The sequence below is a fragment of the Anser anser genome, assembly GCF_964211835.1.
Source record: "Anser anser genome assembly, chromosome: 21".
Lineage (NCBI taxonomy): Eukaryota > Metazoa > Chordata > Aves > Anseriformes > Anatidae > Anser > Anser anser.
Window position 1 is genome coordinate 7,370,474 of NC_139742.1, and position 17,763 is coordinate 7,388,236.

At 45.8% G+C, this 17,763-nt stretch overlaps 1 protein-coding gene across 2 annotated transcripts in view; it reads left to right on the plus strand.

Moving 5' to 3' along the window:
• Positions 1-12,026, plus strand: part of GPR107 (G protein-coupled receptor 107) — a gene marked incomplete at its 3' end in the record, with an annotated part of 38,212 nt that extends 26,186 nt beyond the window's left edge. For both annotated transcript variants that reach the window (XM_083807991.1, XM_083807992.1), the window contains one exon: positions 6,425-12,026. In XM_083807991.1, the coding sequence (XP_083664117.1) occupies positions 6,425-6,521 (97 nt within the window). The remainder of the gene's footprint in view (positions 1-6,424) is intronic.
• Positions 12,027-17,763: the final 5,737 nt, after the last annotated feature.

Genomic DNA, 17,763 nt, shown 5'->3' on the forward strand with positions numbered 1-17,763 from the left:
GAATAAGCTGGTAAAGCATTTCGTGGGGCAGAAAGATGCCCAGAGAAGTGCCAGGCTAAACAGATTAAACACAGACTATGTTGCTGAACATCAACATACCTTATAGATTGTCATTAACGTTGTATTTTCAGTGTGTCTGAAAATAAATCTTCTTAGTTAAAAAAGCAACCACCATACAAATCATAAAAATAAACTGCCAGTCTACTGACTGTAAATGAGCGTGATGTAAGGTCCCTTCTACCATGGAGGTCAGTCTGTAGCTCTGCAAAAATTTAAGTAACGCTGAGCTGAGGAGATGGGGGTTTTAACAGTACTTTTCACAGTTCACTTCTTTGCTGCTAAACCACGAGGCACCACAAAAGCAGTAGGACCTGAATTAGTCTGGAGCAACTATAAAGTGGGAGTCAGCCTAATCCCTGCCATTTCTTTTGCAGTGATTTTCTGAGGACTTAGTTTCAGAAATGACACTCGTTTTCTATGATAGAAACTGCTCTAAGATGTGCAGCATGCTGGAAGTGTTGAACGTGGTTATAATTGCTACACTCTGTGGCCTTGTAGGAGCAGAGCTACCCTAATCTATTACTAGTTATGCGTTTCATGCATAGCTGCAATTCATGTACAGGCACGGAATTCTATTTCTGAGAGTTTCTTTCCTGTTTGGCAAATCTCCTTTACCTGTTCTTGTGTGAAATAAATCAACGCTCCTCCAATTTTTATTGCAGGAGCAAAAAAGTTAGAGTATGTTTGCTGCCCTCGTAGTTAGCTCAGGAAGAAATGGAGCTTACTAGGGAATTGCTACAAGGATAGATGCATGAGGTGGAATCCAGCCTGAAATGTCATGCCAAGGACTTTAATTCTCAGAAATGTCTCCAGTAACAGAGATGTTCTTGCCAAATGCATAGTTATTTTTGCTTTGGGTTCGTAAAAACGTCTTTGTTGAAAGATGAATCCAAGTGACCATAACATTACTTATCACTTAAATGTGTTTAAAGGGTTTATACAAGAAGCTGTTCTCAGTCTGGGTGCTGGTAAGCAAACATCCTCATTAGGAAGGCAATATCTAAACTGGAAGATGTGGCAGGATTTGTGGTTGTTCAGAAATGAGCTCCTGCAAGATTGCCTGCTAGATTGAAATTAACTTTGCATTGTGTGCTTAATGAATTTTTACTTGTTTGTGTTTTTGTTAGGCCTAATAATAAAGCATTTCTCACATGTAGTGATTTCACTGGACTGGAGAAGCTGCTCAGTTTTAGAGGCTCTGCCAGGAAAAAGCTTAAAGTTTAATGAACTAATCAAGTGATTTACATCTTGCAGCAGTGATACAGACATTGCTAGAAACTCGAGGATCAGAATTCTTTGTGAGCCTCTTCCTAGTAAGGCATTTTGGTCTTTGCCTTGGGAGTTTCCATTGTTGTGCCTTGTGGGTGTTCCCCTTAGCCTTGCTGGGTTTTTTCTCATCTGATTCACTATGAGTTTTATTCCATGTGGGCACTTGGCAGAGGATAATTTCTGAGTGTCTTGTTTTCCGTTCCCTAGCTGCATCAGGGAGGTTAAGCTTACACATTTCAGAAGCATGATGTGTACACGTTCTGTGATAGGTGAAGCACTGCAATGCATGTGTATAAAGTTTCTTTTTGACTTGATCTTGTTAGTCCTGTTTTTGTTTTTATAAATATTAAATGTTGTTTCTACAGGGAAAAATATCAAGGTTTATTCAAGCAAGTGACTAAGTGTCTGACAGCATCCTGACTAACCATTGTATGAGTGTTTTGTCTTTCATGTGATAAATATCCACTTGTCTTCAGATGCTGTGGCAGAAGAGTTGAAAGGCTGCAAAATTCATGGTGTTCTTCCATGTCTTATTTCCAGGCTTTAAGGTGGTTTTCCTTTCTAAAAGGGTTTTTATTTATCTTTTTTTAAAAGGGGAAAAAAAGCTTGCTGCAAAAGCATTCAGTTTCTTTAGGCTCAACATTTCCATGAGCCAATAGAGGGGAGAGCTGTATGATCAGCAAGTCTATTTTCCAGGCTTGCTTGTCTTCCAGCAAGAAAAGTAGGATGCTTGAAGTGCAGCTCTCTAGTTTATGCTTGTTTTCTTGCAGTGCAAACTATACAAAGCTCTGCGTGGCAGTAAATGTAAATATTGCTAAGGACAGTGTGGCAATCTGCAGAGCTTAAAGAAAAATCCGAAATCTAGGTGTCTGTGACAGAAGCAACGTGAGGCACAAGTCCTCCCTCTGTAGACTGTTGTAATTCTTAAAAAATTTTCTATGAATCACGAACAGTGAAGGTGACTTGTAATAAGCTTGTAAAGCTACTTTTTTTTTCAGCTAACACACCCCTGTCTTGAGAGAAAGCATCCACAAATGTTTTAAGACTCATTTCAATTATACCAGACTCAATAGAAGTTGCCCTGGTGGAGAGGAGAGGATGACTAAACCTGAACTAAGGACCAGCCTGTTCTTTTTCAAGTAGGGTCAATAGCCATTCATCTTCAACAAAGTGGCTCCCTGTGCATTCTGTGCCGGGCAGCTTCTTTAGCCTGTTCTGTCAGTATGTGGGCCTGTTGCTGACAGTTTGTTAGATTAAAGTACTCTCTTTGAAAAGGTGCAGCCACACTTGGCAGAAAGAGCTGTCAGGCTTCCAGTCCTCATGCCATTTCTGGGGCACGAACACGAATGTAAACGGTGCAGTAGATGAGGTGGGGTGAGGAAGGGCAGAGGAAGCAGTTTCGGTTTTTTACTCTTGCAGTAAGTTATTTCATTAGCTCAGTAGGCATTGCTTTAGAAGAGCTCTTCTACAGATCTGGGTTGAAATCGTGCTCATAAATGCATGTGGGGTTAAGTTACTTATGCGGGAGGAAGAATTGCAGGAAAAAACATTAACGGTTTTGTTCTTAACTCAGTAAATCCGTTTTACTGGGTGTTTGGAGGCTGACTTTGTGTTTACTTAACACCACAAACAACCTCAACATAGTGAACTGCTGTGCTAATGCTGACCTACCTTTGCTTATACCTCGGGATCTGGAGTTTCTTGCTGTGTCATGAGGCAGCCTATTCTGCGCTGAGCGTCCTGGCTGGCTGCTTTTCTCTGCTCTCTCTCTCTCAGGTTGTGCTTCATGGCAGGCTGATTCATGAGGCTCTTCATTGGAAGTGATTTTCTTTCTCTGTGACAGAGTCCTCTCTGGAGAGATGGTTTAGTGAGAAGGATTTGTTGCATTTCAGCTACAACTGATCTGTGGGCTAGAAATGCGGTTCAGCAAACTGTTCAGCTGAGGAATGTTTACTTGCAGTGTTGCAGGTCAGAGCTCAAGTTCAGAGACTGCCCAGGGCATTAGTCTGAGAATTGCAGTGTTCTTGATCTTGGTGCTGCTGCCCTTATTTTACTGGGCATTAAACCATGTTGTCTGAACTAATGTTGAGAGGGAAGAGAACTTCCCATTGTGCGTGAACAGTCTGAAGAAATGAGGCCTTAAGGGTTATGCTGATCGCTTGTCACGAGACAAGAATAGCACTAATCAGACAGGCAGTCTTTAATTTTCACTGAGGAATTTACCCTACCCACCTCCCCAAATCTCTCGCAGTTCTGTGCTATCATTGCACGGGGGTGCAGGAAACAAATAGCAGGACTTTACCTGGCTGCAAATTCAGTATGTATCTGTTTGTCCTATCCCCCAATGAATGTAGGAAGTGGATCTTTCCCGTTGAGCTGTAACCTCTGATCGTTTTTGTTATCTTCGTGATGTATAATGGATTGTAATTGCATTCAAGTACAGTGCTAAAATCTAGAGTCTTTGCCCGGTGGGATCTTACTAGATGTGAGTCAAGTGTTAGCGCTACTTTGGTGTCAAGCATGTGCAAAGCACCTATTTATATATCCTAGTAGGACTGCTGTTGGATCGCTATGGTAGTATCTTTTTTTTTTTTGGTTTATAGTTCATTATAATGTTAAACTCATCCCTGAAGAATTGATGCTCAGCTCCTTACTCTGTAGTTATGAAGTCAGTTATTTCTGAAGAGTAAACTTTATAGTTGTTTTTCTACATTGTCCCATAATTTTCAGACCATTACTTCAATTTGCCAGAACCTTTCTGCATTCTAGTCCTGTTCTCAAATATGTAGCTCTTAGTGTCTTCTGCAGATTTAATAAGCAAGTTCTCTATTCCATTACCCAGGCAATTACTGAAGATATTGAGTAGAAGTGAACCCAGGACAGATCTCTCTGGAACCACACTCAATGTTCTTTCATTTTTGACAGGAAACCATTAAGTACATCTCAATGCATGCTTTTCCAATTAGTTATGCATCTACACTGATAGATCTGTCTAGCTCATGTTTCCCCAGTTTTTTCCTGTGTGGCTGTGGGAAAACCAGTGTCAACAGGGAGAACTTGAGATCTGTATGCTCTCTGTGCTGAAAAGCTTGATGTGATCTCTTCCAGGTGAACATTTACTAATTCTGTCTTTCTTGCTTAAGCAACCTGCTTGCTTAATCTCCCTGGTTTTTATTTCAATAGGGAATAAAGTTGGTATTTGATCTGTGCTCTTCTGGCCCTTTTTATTTCCTTGAACACAAACTTATCTAGACCCATTCCAAAGCATCTTAACCACTGATGTTCCCAATTTTGCCACCACTAGAGAATGACAAAATGTACAAGTTTTTGTTTGGGTAAATTATTCTTAGAGAGTACACGAACAGAAGCTGATATCTAGTGTGGGACTAAGGGCGGTGTCAGAAGAGTGTATCTGAAGATTAGTTCTCTTGGGTGATACCGTGAAAATGCTGTTAGCTAGTCTGATCAAATATTCTTACATGGTAAACAGCAGGTGAAAGCACACACAGACTGACAGCAGCGACATCGAACAGGACAGTTTTATGTATGCTTCCAGGCATCCCTTGTGAATGCATTGAACTGTTGCTACTCTTACTTCCAGCATCCAAAATAACCTTTGCAGCACACTTGTAGGAAAAAAATACCTGTGTGGAATGAGAATCATACTGTGCAAAAGAACAGAGCAAATGTCTGGTGCATGTGAATAGCCTGTGTTGTGTGGCGAGGGAGAAGGGTACAGGACTGAGGAGCTTGCTGGAAAGCCAAGGTGGTTGTGAGAGTAGTGGTGCTGTTGTAGCTGGATAAACAGATCGGTCTGCCTAGTGTTTGAACAGCATTATGAGGCTTTGCAGTTCAATGGTCAGATTGCCACGACAAATCCAGACTTGGATTGGTATAAATGGGATGACCTCTCTTCTGTTTTGTTGCTGCTCATTGAGTAATTTTGCTATTAACAGGAGTTGGAGTGCATTAAGCTAATAATGTTCACCTGGGGCAGCGTCCACAGCGTGTGCATTTGTATAAGACATGGTACACGTTAAAAGCATTGCAAATGCAGGAGCAAGTCCCATGCACCTAATTAAGGGTGCTCAGCTATAGAGCAAAAAGTTTCAAAGCAAGCTGCTCAAACTTAATGTGATACCAGCTGGTTATTTACTAAATAACCCCATACTTCTTTCGAGTATGAGCAAATATTGTAATGCTTATTCCCTTGCAGTGTCTCTGATGCTGTTTTGATACAGCTTTCCCTACATTAGAGAAGGAAACTAAATGATGTGGTTTCAGCTGAGTGCAGTTTAGACCTTGTCTATTACCAGTCATCGTGATTTTATCTCCTCCACCATGAGAAGAAGCTTTAACTAAGGAGCTGCACTCATTTGTACTGATACAAATGTCTTAAACGTTTGTTTCTGATGTTACATTCTGTTCTTGCTCTGATCCTCTGCAGTCTGCTACTTTGGTTTTCTTTGGTCTGTTGGGTTTGTTGAGGGTGGCTCCTTCAGGAGGTAAAAGCAGTGTAGATGGGACTGTGGCATGGTTACTGTTGGCATACGGATCCGTAAGCATGAGCCTTTTTTCCTAAAGCATGCTGTAGTTTATTTTGATCTGAACCCTGTAAAGCATAAGTGGATAAACAATCTTTATGATAAAACTGCAACTAAGTCAGCTGGCCTCGGTGGTAGTTCTTCCTGTCTAGACAGTTATAGCAGATCCTGGCATACCAAGGCTGTTGGGACTTCTGTGTTTCCCATTGCCAAGCACAAAGGATTGGCCCTCTCTCAATGCTGTGACACCTGGTCTGAACAGGAAACTGCGAGCCAGCCTATGTATGTCTGTTCTAGTTTAATGACAGATGAGGAGAGTCTTGAGACTCTCAAGGACAGCAGCATTGCTCCCAACACCCGTCAGTGGTGTGTCCAGGATGATGCCTGGTCGGCAAAATGGTATCAATAGGAAAGGCAGGACATCAAGACTGGTAGGTCTGGGTAAGGAGTCACTTGGGAGAAATGTTGTTTGATAAGTGCAGGAGAAGCATGGGCTGTTGGCAAAATGGGTGTTACAGTTCAAATTCTGATGTTGTTTCCTTCTTTTCCAGGGTGACGACTTCTGGAGTAATGGAGGGCATGAAGAAGGTCAAGAAAGTGGTGAATGGTTCAGCAGAGCCGCGGGGCGAGTGGGAAAACATGGCGTGATGGACTGGACTAAGGCAGCACTTTTGCAGAAACTTTTTTAATTTATTAATATTACTCAGTGGAAAGGGAGCAACTAGCACTTCCCAACACTGAAACTGCAGAGTGGGGTGTGTCTAGGGGGAGCAAAGCAGTGCAGAAATCTAACTATTCCTCTGACCATAAGAAAATGGGATCTCTTGGTACCTGCAAGGAGTGTGAAGCTTTCCTAGGGATTTTGGGTGGCTTATTCTTTTTTCCCCTTTCTGGATCAGTTAGGTATTCTGAATTGTTTGCGGTTGCGTTCTTCAGAATGTGTAATTTTAACGTGAAGAGAGACCTTTAGTGTGTATGTAAAGTATATATTTTATATAATGTGCATATATATATATACACACGCTATGTAACGTATGCTGGGAAATGCAAAGTATCACAGAAGGTGGGGAAAAGAAGAAAAGAGGTGTAAGTATTTTTTTTTAACTCTTCTTTTGGCTTGGACAAAATATAGCAAAACAAATGAGTAGAAATAACTGCAGTTACTTGACAAACTAAATGGGGTATTGAATCAGATGAATTCCACCAGTGCTCGCATTGGTGGGAACACTGAGAAGTGTTTTCTCTTATTCCTGCAGGTTTCCACTTGAACACATCAGGTTTTCAAATGTATTGGTGTATAGGAAGCAAGCAACTGATTTCTTTAAAAACACCAGTCTGTAGCACAACAAGCATTAATGTAAATTCTCCCCTGTCAATTGGGTTGCTCTTGATTCGTGCCCACCTGACAAGTACATAAGAGGTGTAGGACTGATGCTTACTTCTTAGGGGTCTGCCATGCAGTCTTAAACGAATTTTAAGCTGTGACCAAAAGTACTTTGATCTGCATTCTGAAATATTTTCAAGGTATTTCAGAAGACACTCCTTCCTGGCACCGTGTAAGCAGTACCAGGATCTCCAGTAGAAATCTGTCCAGCAAATGTACTGCAGCATGAATCTCTGGCTCACCATTATCCTGAATTGCTTTGCCCCTCTGGATGGCGACTTGTACCTCTCTGGCTATGTAGTGATAGAACTATTTAAGGTGAGCTGAACTGGTCAAAACGGTATTGCTGTGAAAACCAGGCAAGTGCAACTCTCAGTCATAAATGTGTTTTTCCTCTGGAAAGGAGAGGGTTATGGCCAGAACGTTCAATGCCTGCGAGTACAGAAGTCTTATCTATCAGCTGCAAATCTGCAGTGGAGTCTAAACTTAGAGACGTTACAAATGCAGTGTGTTATCTCTAGTGCTCTGGGTATCGCTAGAAAGGTGAGTCAGTGCCTGTAGCTGTATTAGTAGGGCATAGCGATGGATTGTTAATTTGTGGGAGGACAGAAGTGGTTCACGGATGTAACGGGAATAAGCTTTAAGACAAATAAATCAAGTATAACTCACTGACCTAATGAAGCCTTAATCTTCATGTGGAGGTATTAGACATACAGGGACAGGCATCATCACAGAGCTTCAGATGTGCCAAGATGTCTTACAAACACTTTTAGGAGATTTTTTTTTTTTTTGACTGAGGAGACTGCATCTCTGGGGCACAACTGATTAAAGGACTACAGCAAGTTTTTTTTCATTCTTCAAGTTTAGAAGCGGGTGAAGTTTTTTTTGTATTGCAGGGTTGTTTTTTGTTTGAAACGTTGAACCACTTTCTCAGTCCTGAACATGGATTGTAGAGCTCTTAACAAGTGAGCATGCTGTACCAAGACTTGCTGTTTGAAGAGCAGCGTTGTTTTCTCCAGTTGCAGCTTCTTTTCCCTGGTATTGATTCTATTCATCATCGAAGTGGTAGAAATGAATCTACCTGCTTTGATACCTGGAACTGGTTTTTCTTCAGATAAAGCAAAAGAATAACCCTCTTATCTTGGTGCAGAGTCCTCTTCTATATTTTTCTCCTCAGCTGTAACTGCACAATAATTGCAGCAGAGCTGGTTTGACTTTTGCTGTCGCGGTCTTGGGAAGATAAAGTTTTAGTGAAAACAGAGGCTACGCCGCTAGAAAGGCTCATACATCATGTAACACCCTTTTAGACCTTCAGTAGGAGAAATTCTTTTGCATATTAAGTAGCTGAGGTGTGAGAAATTAAAACTGTAAACAAACGTAGGCAGCCCCAGCACATCACACAGTTAAATACAATAGCTGAAAAAGTGATCCTCTCCTTCTCTGCAAGGTTATTCTGTCCCTGGGGAAGTGTCACTATTTGCTCCCAAAGGGCTACTCAAACAGGCTGTAAATTTTGCCCGGAGTAGTCCAGGAGACCTGAAGTCTGTCAGCACTGAGGTATGTGAGGATTTGCTGTCAGGAACAGAAGTGCAATAACACATTGTTAATCCAGACACAATGCTGTCTTAGAACCTCTTAATGCCTTTTGTGGATGGAATGGGGAATTCTGATGGGTGTGATTCGCTCCAAAACACCGGTGGCTGTGTTGGGGTCCCAGCGTGGGCCGAGCTGGTTCCAAACAGCTGTCGGTTCCGTACCTCAGCATCAGTGAAGCCGCTGATAGGACAAATGCTTTTACCTTAGTCTCAGGTTTCTTTATGTGCACTTTTCTGCTAACGTTGCATAAAGTGTAGTTGTGTCTGCCAAGACCCTGCCTTCCTAGTCAGAGGCCAAGAAATGGGTGACTTTGTCTTGGCATGAAAAGCTACGGTAGGACTCTGCAAGTGTTCTCAGAAGAGCTGTTTCTGGAGTTCACTTTCTGAGCTTCAGCAACCAGCTGCACAACCAACTTCAGCTGGCACTTAATGCAGGGCGCTAGCCAGCAGTACAACAATGACTTGTCAGATGCATTAAAAAATAAATGATATGTGGATATACAAGTAAAAAAGAAAAAGGTATATTTTCCTACTGCAGCCATGTGCAAAGTGAATTTCCACTTTATAGCGCAGAAGTCCTCAGAGCAGGTTGGAAAATTTGCCTTGTGAGGTTGCACGTTGGATTGGACAGCGGCTGGGATGTTGAAGGATGGGGAGAGTGGCTGCGGCTGAGCTTTGTGCACAGCGCGGTGTGTGCTGTGCCACAGAGCATCAACGGGAGGACTGCTCCTTCCCCCTTCCTCCCAAGGCAAACCCACATCTGCACAAGTGACAAGTGCATGACTACTGCTAGTGAAAAGCAGCAGCTCGCCAGGCGGGATAATCGCAGTGGTTGCCTCTCGTGTGCTGACTGCTGTCAGTCTGGTAGGAAGACAGACTTTCCCTTTCTTTCACAGGGAGGGAAAGTGGAAGAGCTGCTTGTGGCTGTGCAGATCATTCTGGGATGCGGCCTTACTTCCTTGTCTGCCTCCTACAGAAGCGAGCAGCCAAAACAATCACTGGGTATACGGCAGTATAGCTGAGAGGAGCCCTGGGAAGGGAGGTCTGGCGCAGTGCTGAGTAAGTGGCTATGAATGCATTCACATATGTTGCTGCTGTGGAGTGCTCGGCACCCTCTGCAGAGAAAAAAGATCGGCTCATTCTCCAATTGTAATGCAGCTTATGCCCCAATAAATCCCTATTGATGATGGCATACAAACGCCACTGATGGACTCCTCCTTACTGCTGTAACTGTTCAGCAAGCTGTCTTCCATAGGAGACCTTGCAGTGCAGCTGCCAGACTCTTGCATTCTTCAGACTTGAAAATATTTTCCTTGATGGTTCATCAAGAGACACATTAAAAGATAGGAAGACATAATGGGGTCATCTGGAACGTTGCTGCTGCTTCCTCAAAACGTAGCAGTTCTAGCTGAAGAAGCCACATGCTGTCCTATTAAGATGCTCTTTAATGTTGTCATCTAACTCAGCATGTTGTGATCTGCGCAGTGCATTGTTCGCCGTCTCTCTCCATCTGACTGCCCTGTCCCTGGATTTCCATGCTGGCATACCCTGGGAGCATGTTGTAAAAATTTGCTGCATTGCAGTATTTTGTCTTCGAGCTAGTAAGGTAGGAGATGTATTTTCTAAACTAGGTGGACTCTGTAGTGTGAGTGTGCATCCACCAAAATGTCAAGCGCTGTAGTGTTCCTGCTGGCCACGAAAGGGCACGTCCTAACCACTCCAGTGTGCACACTTGGTGAAAGTCCAGTGGAAGGCTTTTAATGTGTTAACTCTTCTTTTTCCTTACGGTACTCTCCTCTTAAAGAGGAGAAATGCAGGCTGAACAGTGGCGATCAAATGGACAAAGTGTGTGTCTATTTGAAAATTGCCTGGCTGCATTAGAAGCAAATACTGGGTATTTGTAGGTTCTGTTGAGCTCTATGAGAACTGAAGTTGCTTAGCTCTTACAAAATCAGGTAAAAGCGCAGGTATTGAAGGAAACGCTTGCTCCTTCAGACTGCCTCGTTTGTCTCCTTCAGTTTGACCTGTAACAATAGCTAACAGACTACTGTTACTTTAAAGCAAATGTTTTATTGATTCTGCATTGTGACCTCCATCTCAATCATAAGTTGTTTCCCCATTCTTCACTTCTGTAAAAAGCATGGAGACGTGGTCTCCAGTAGATGGAAGGCACAGTGATTTGTGAAACATAACTGGACTTCTGCTGCCGAAAACCTGTGACCTTGTGTGTAACTTCAGTAACCCGAATGTTTCACGAAAGACGAGGCGGTGCTCCCCAGAGGCACTTGACCAATGTTCCCGTGTTCCCTGGGGTTGATTGCTAAATCAGTTTAATCTGGCTTCTCTTGTAGCTGCTGGGTATGATGCTGTTAGGCGTATTAATCACTTAGTAATATAGAAAGCTGTGCATTTTTTTTTCCCCCGTGTAGTTTGCTTGGAAATAGCAATGATCCTGTAAGAACTCTGCATGATATGTACTTGCAAGTGGCTGGAACAGGATTTAAGAAAAATACTGAGATGCTACACTTGTTGGAAGTGATAGTACAAGAAGAAAGTGGCCGAGGAAAAGAGTCACTCCTTGTAGGTTGACTGGTTGAAGAACCCATTTATGTTTTGACTGCAGCAATCCTGTAGAAAGGACAATTCTTAATAAATATTTTCCTGTGGGATTTCGCTTGGTGTTCTGCTTTCTGTGTAATAAAGTAGAGCCTGACCTCCACGTTGTCCGAAGCACTTCCTCTTGTAGCTAGGATACTGGCGTGTTGGGCTGGTACCTGCTCCATCAAAACAGAGGATGGGTCTAAATGGCCTCCCTTTCCCTTCAGTACCTATTAATAATTAATTCCAGATCCTCTTGTATCATTAAGCAGCTTTAGGGCACCTTGTACAACGTAGCTCTGAATTCATTTAGTAAATGATCTCCAAAAGAGCTCAAAGACTCTCCTGTACAGCAAGGTCCTCTTTCAGGGTTTTTGGTGACCAGTAACTATCCTGTTCTTCAGTTCATGTTCGGATGTGTAAGTAACTTTTTTCAGTATTTTTTTTAAGCTTTATTAAAAGAACAGCAACCAGTATTTGAAGAGAAGCAAGACAGATACAAATCAGGATGGTCTGTGCAACTTGGCTTCCCTGCTGTGATTCAAATGTATAAAATAAAGATTGAATGACTAGAAAGTTTAACGCATCTTGTTTTCTGCTTCTGAACTGCTAGTAACCGAGCTGACCTTTGGTTTTAAAGTCCTTATTTTCCCCATGCCTGACATCCCCTTGCAGCCGTTAACATTGTTGTGGGTACAGGGGCCAAATCACAAAAATCAGCTGCGTACCCGTCATCTTTGAGAGAAGCCTTTTGGCTTTGCAAGGTGAACATCAGCAGCGTTTCTGTGGTCTGAGTCTCGAATGAATGAAGCCTTTCTCCCAGCCCCGCAGGCTCAGCCAGGCAGGAAGGCACACGCAGCCAGGGCTCGCTGCTGCCAGCCAGCATCAGGGGCTCCTTGTGCCACAGGGCTCGGTGTCAGCCTGATGGGCAAGGGAGGACATGGAGCTGGTGCTCTGAACCTTGGGACCAGAGGCAAATTACTGAAAATACAGATTTCTACCCATAATAACCTTGTCTATCCAGTGCCATTATCTCTGTGGAAGTACTGCTTTAAAGAAAGGAGCAGGTTTGATTTTAGGCTAGGCTGAGGATATTTAGGGACTATTGTAGTTCTCTTTGTGAGATGTCAGGGTCTGAGCGTGCATTTCAGTTCTGCAAGCTGCCTGGGTTGGCAGGGACGAGGAGGGCAGAGTATTTCCACAAAGTGCTCTCCCTGACGATTCACCCCCTGCCTCAAAAGCATATGGCCTTCATCACCGAATGTAGGTCTTCAGAACGCTTTACAGTTTATCCTATAGTTCCCAAGCTACCACCGAGGGGTAGTGTCAGAAATAGATTGTGTTCTCTCCCCTGCAAATCCCAAGCAGCCGTTTGTGCATCGCCTGGAGCTTTTGGGTGGGTGGTGTTTTACTGGGGAGCTAAACTGTAAAAAGTACATGGGTTTGGGACTTAATAGCCTGCTGTAGAATAAAACAAACTGCATGCAGGTAGTTCTTGGGGGTTTGCTTTCTCCCAACTGCACATCCTCTGCTTTTTCTGTCCGTTGTATGTTTGACCTTAAAACATCTCCCCATGAAGTGGCAGCAAACTCATCGCTGATGTACTACACGGGGCTCCAGGGGAGCTGGTTGTACTGGACCAAAACCAGTTCAGCTGTAATGGAAGGGAATGTCAAGGGGGACTGAATTGTGAAAAGACACACTTGAGCTTGAGACCAAGTGTGGGTTATGTGAGAAAAATCTTGATTTCTGCCTGTCCTCCCGGTGGGAGGCGAGCCCTAACGGTAACAGAGCTCCATGTGGTTCAGGCTGACTGCAGGCAGGGATCATCTGGTGGAACTGCACAGGGCTGAGGATAAACGAGAGCCCTAACAAAGCTTCCCTGAATGTGCCGTGTCTGAATGCACGTTTGTGGGTGTCCTGACCAGAGGAGGTAAATGGTTCTACCTGCTTTGAGGATTTTCTTTCAGTGTCTGAAATTCTGAGCTGTCTTGATCGCGTGCAGCTCCTCGTTGCAGCACAGGGTGCCTGCTGTCAGCGCTCATGCTCTAGCAAGATTATCTTCATGACTGCGAAGATCTGTCTTCTCTTTAAACCTTGCTTTTCCCTTCTTTTGCCTTCTGACTGACAGACTCTAATGAGCAGGAGCGTGTTGTGGTGCCCTGTATAGTGAATGGTCAATAAAAACAAATTGCTTTGAACAGCAAGGTAATAACACAGCTTGCGTTGGCACAGCTGCTCCTGATACTGGGGTCCTCAGTCAGGAGCCGAAGGCTTTCGTGTGTCTGAGATAATAGGAACCGCATGTTCTCCATTTCTTCTCTCCAGTCCCATTCATGGAAAATAATGTAACTCGGGGTGGCGCTGCTTTCTTGTGACTGCTTCCCCCCGTAGAATATTTCTAGTGGGATGGCTGAGACGCAATGCGTAAGATGACTCTTGTACTGCTGAATGAAATAAACAGGAACGTCAGGGGGGCTCTTGGGGTGGTGTTAGGTGGCGTAGGTGAGCATCAAAATGGAGCGGAGAGCTTAGAGCTTACTGCTCCCTCTTGGGATGATTGCACTGAGCTTGGCAAGAGACTTCCAGCATCCTCGGTGGGAGGAGCTGTTAAACATCATGGGGCTTCTGCACCAAGGGGAAATACAATTATTTTTTTTTCCCAGGAAGACTGCTCTTAGTCACTGATCTTCTATGCCATCTGCGGTCTCAAGCCATTTTTGTAGGGCAGCACAATAGCCCGCTGGCAGTCTGTCACCCTACCAATCCACCCCCTGCTCTTCCTGCAGGGTGTGGAGGTGATTGTCGGTGCCTCGGCTGCTGCCTGGCTGAAAATGCCTCTCCTGTGGAGCTGCTCTGGATGCTTTGTTCCACAGGAGCTCTGGGAAGTCGGGAGGAATCCCCCACCTGGCTCAGCTCTTAACGAAGGTATTGATCCGCATCTCCTGGGAGAAACCAAACTTTCCTCTTTCAGGATGGATCTCATACCGGGAGGTGTTGGCCGAACTGGAGGGACTACAAAGGACAGCTGCAGTGACTGAGATGAGAGAACTGGGCAATGACAGAAGGTTACAGGAGTTAAGGCTCTAAGCCTGACTACGCGATGATTAAAGACGACGCAGCGCTATACAAAACGGCTGCACGGGGAGAGCTGTGGAAACGGGTTGGGGACTCGTTAGTGGGGCCCCAGGGCTGCAGTGTGGAGAGGTGAGAAGGAATGAAAGCAGAGGAAAAAAAGATGTCAGGAGAAGCCTTCTGCCAAGGAGATGGGTTTTGCTGCAAACAATCTTCCCCGGAGAAATGGAGGAAGTTGTGTGTTGTTTCCGATAATGAACAGCGGACTGGACAGATCCCTCCTAAATATACTGCGGGGAACAATCCCTTATCAGCCGTGAGCTGGACTAAACGCCCGACTTGGTCTTTTTCCATTTGCTTATCTCCGTGGGAAGCGTATTGCCTGCCTAATTGCTGGCGTGGAGGCTCCTTTTTGTTTCATTATTAAACCTTGCGCATACCTTGAGTGAGCTGGGCTGCTGCCTGGCAGGAGCGCTGACGTGCCCCGGTACAGCGAGGCTGGGAAATGTGCTCCCTCATCTGTATTCCTGGGCAGTCGAGGTTTCGACTGCTGCTGCAGAAGCTGAGCAGAAATACCTGCCGGGATTTACCGGCCCCACAGTGCCCGTGCGGAACCGTGAATCAGAGCAGCCTTGTGGGAGGCAGCCGCACAACCTTATGGCGATGAGATTTGAAAAATAGGTACAAGAAGGTTTTTGCACGTTTGAGGTTTTTTTTTTTTAATTCAGCTATAGCACAATGGGGTTTGGGTGGACAGAAATAGCTGGAGAGCACCGTTTGCTTACCAAGCTTGCTCCAAAAGCTTGTTTCTTGTGTTAAAAGCAGCCAAGGGGAGCAGTGCCCAGCGCTGCCCTGCTCCTGGGGCTGCGCTGCAGCAGGGCCACCGCCACCTACAGGGTGTACGCCACCGGCAGGCTTCCTGCACCAAGACACTGATGGTCGAACACGACTCGCAGGTAATCTCAGAAATAGGCTGCCTTCCATCTGGCTCGTGGAGCGAAAACCACCGCAACTGCTCCCTGCAAGTGCTCTCAGCTGAGAATTTAATGGATGGCCACCGAGCTACCTTCAGAGCAGGGACGGAGGCAGGAAAGCAGCTTCCCTGTGTTGAAGGCTCTGATGTATTTCTAAAAATAAAAGCTTTAGGTCTCAGTCTTGCCGTTTACAGGGATGCCTCTCTCAGATTTTTTTTTTTGGTAAAAACATCTGTTGGAGCAGGGCGGTAGAGTTGGCGAACGGTGCCCAAGTAACCTCACACAGTCGCAGGGTGGTGAAGCGGCCTCTCCAACCCCTCTTCCAGCCCCGAGGGTGCTGGTGGCAGCTGTGGGGGTGTCTTGGGGTGTCTTGGCTGCAAGAAGCCGCTGCTACCCGTGCGGCTGGCATCTTCCCTCGCACAGGCACCGCTGCGCAGCGCGTGCTGGGCTGGCAGCGTGAGGAGCCTTTCCTTTTCTATTCCCCACCAAGGTGCTGCCTGCTTCCAGTAGCGAGCGGCGTTTGAAGGCTCCAGGAGGCTGGGCTGCGGCTCCTGCACTGCGGGAAGGGAAGAGAAAAGAAGAGAAGGTGTTTTCCCAGGTGCCAGCTGGGATTTGTGACGTGCCACCAAGGAAGATCGTGCGCCGCTGCCTCCTGCTCGGCTTTGTCTCAGCCAAATGCTCGGCACTGACACGAGCGCAGCTGATGGGCTCCCGCTGCCACCCCTTGCAGGTTCCCACGTTAGCATAACAATGACAGCCCCGGAGGCTGTGAAGAGAATAGTCTTAAAAAAATAATTAAAAAAAAAAATAGAATTTAGCAGAGAAATTAATAGCGTAGCGAATGGTAACGCTCAGCGCATCGGCTGCATGTCAGTCCTGCGGCTGCATGGGCAGCCTGCGTGTGGTGGTGCCTGACTCCAGGCCTTCCTCCGTGCTCGGCCAGAGTTTCACCATCTGCAACTCCATCTCCTTGGGAGGAGAACCCGCAGGCACTGCTGCTGCAGCCATTTACCCGAAGATCCGCTGTGCTTCGTGTCGGTTGTGCTTTGTCCAAAACCATGCTACGTATTGGCACTAAAAGGCTGTGCTATCTAAATTTATACTGGTGATAACCACTAGAGCTGCTGGTGTTCGTGTCCCAGTTTGGGGTCATAAGGCCTGATTTCGGAGGCCTCTTTTAGCCGTGTGTGGCTCAGTTATCCAACCAATTCTGCTGGTGACTGCCAGGACCGGGCGCTGGGTGTTTGACGTGGCCTGCGGTGAAACCAGGGGCAAAGCAAGAGCAGCATCGGTCACCCGTCTGTAAAGCCTAAAAGAGCTTCGGGAACCCCCTGGTTGGTAAGCTCGAAGCTTTAGAGCCCCGTTTGGATCCGCCCGCAGTCCCCTTGCCGTGAAACCACACACGTGAGTACAATTACTGCTGTCTGAGCCCGGGGTGACACCAGGGGAGGCGAGGATGTGACCGGGCCCAGCTGACGCGTTCCTGCCTCCTCGCCTTGCGGCTGTGGCACCAGGAAACTGAACTCATTCCGCCGGAATTTTTTCAACTCCAAAGCAACTATTTCAGCGGCTCTCTGTGCCAGCAGTGACCACAGCTTGTCTGGTGGAGCGGCCAGCGCTGACGCCGATGATTTCTTTTGCTTTTTTTTTTTTTTTTTTTTCTGACTCACGATCATTAAGTATTAACCTTAAAATAGCCGCTCTTTTTGCAGTTGATATAATTAACCTCGCGCGTGCGTTCATCCCCCATCCTAGGCTTTGAGCCTTCGCTGCCGCCCGACTCCCTGATTTTCAGGCACAGCAAAATTTGGCTTTTCCCCAGGAGGCAGGGCATGGGCTGCGTGTGCTCTGCTCGCTGAGTTCATGGCCTGGCACAGGCTGCCTGCCGCTGCCCTCTCCAGCACCAGGTTCCCCGGGGTAGCTCCTGCCCCAGTTCCCATCTAAATGCACATTTGGCCAAGCTCCGGGTATTGCCCTCTCCCCAAATGCCAGCAGCGTTGGTGCTGGCCGTGCCCAAGGGACCCGCAGGCTGCACCCCTGGCTCCTTCAGCCCTGCAGCACCGCCGGGTTTCAGATCTGAACACATCTGCAGGGGGGGAGAAGGGAGAAAAAGGCCTTTTTGTGAATTGCAGAACACTAGGGAGGGGGCTGAGCACTGCTGCTTACATGCAGTGCAGTTGTGACGAGGAGACCCTAATCTGGATGCTAAAATCAACGAGGACGTGTTGGAAGCCCCGTGATGGCGCCTGGGGATGCTCCTTAAA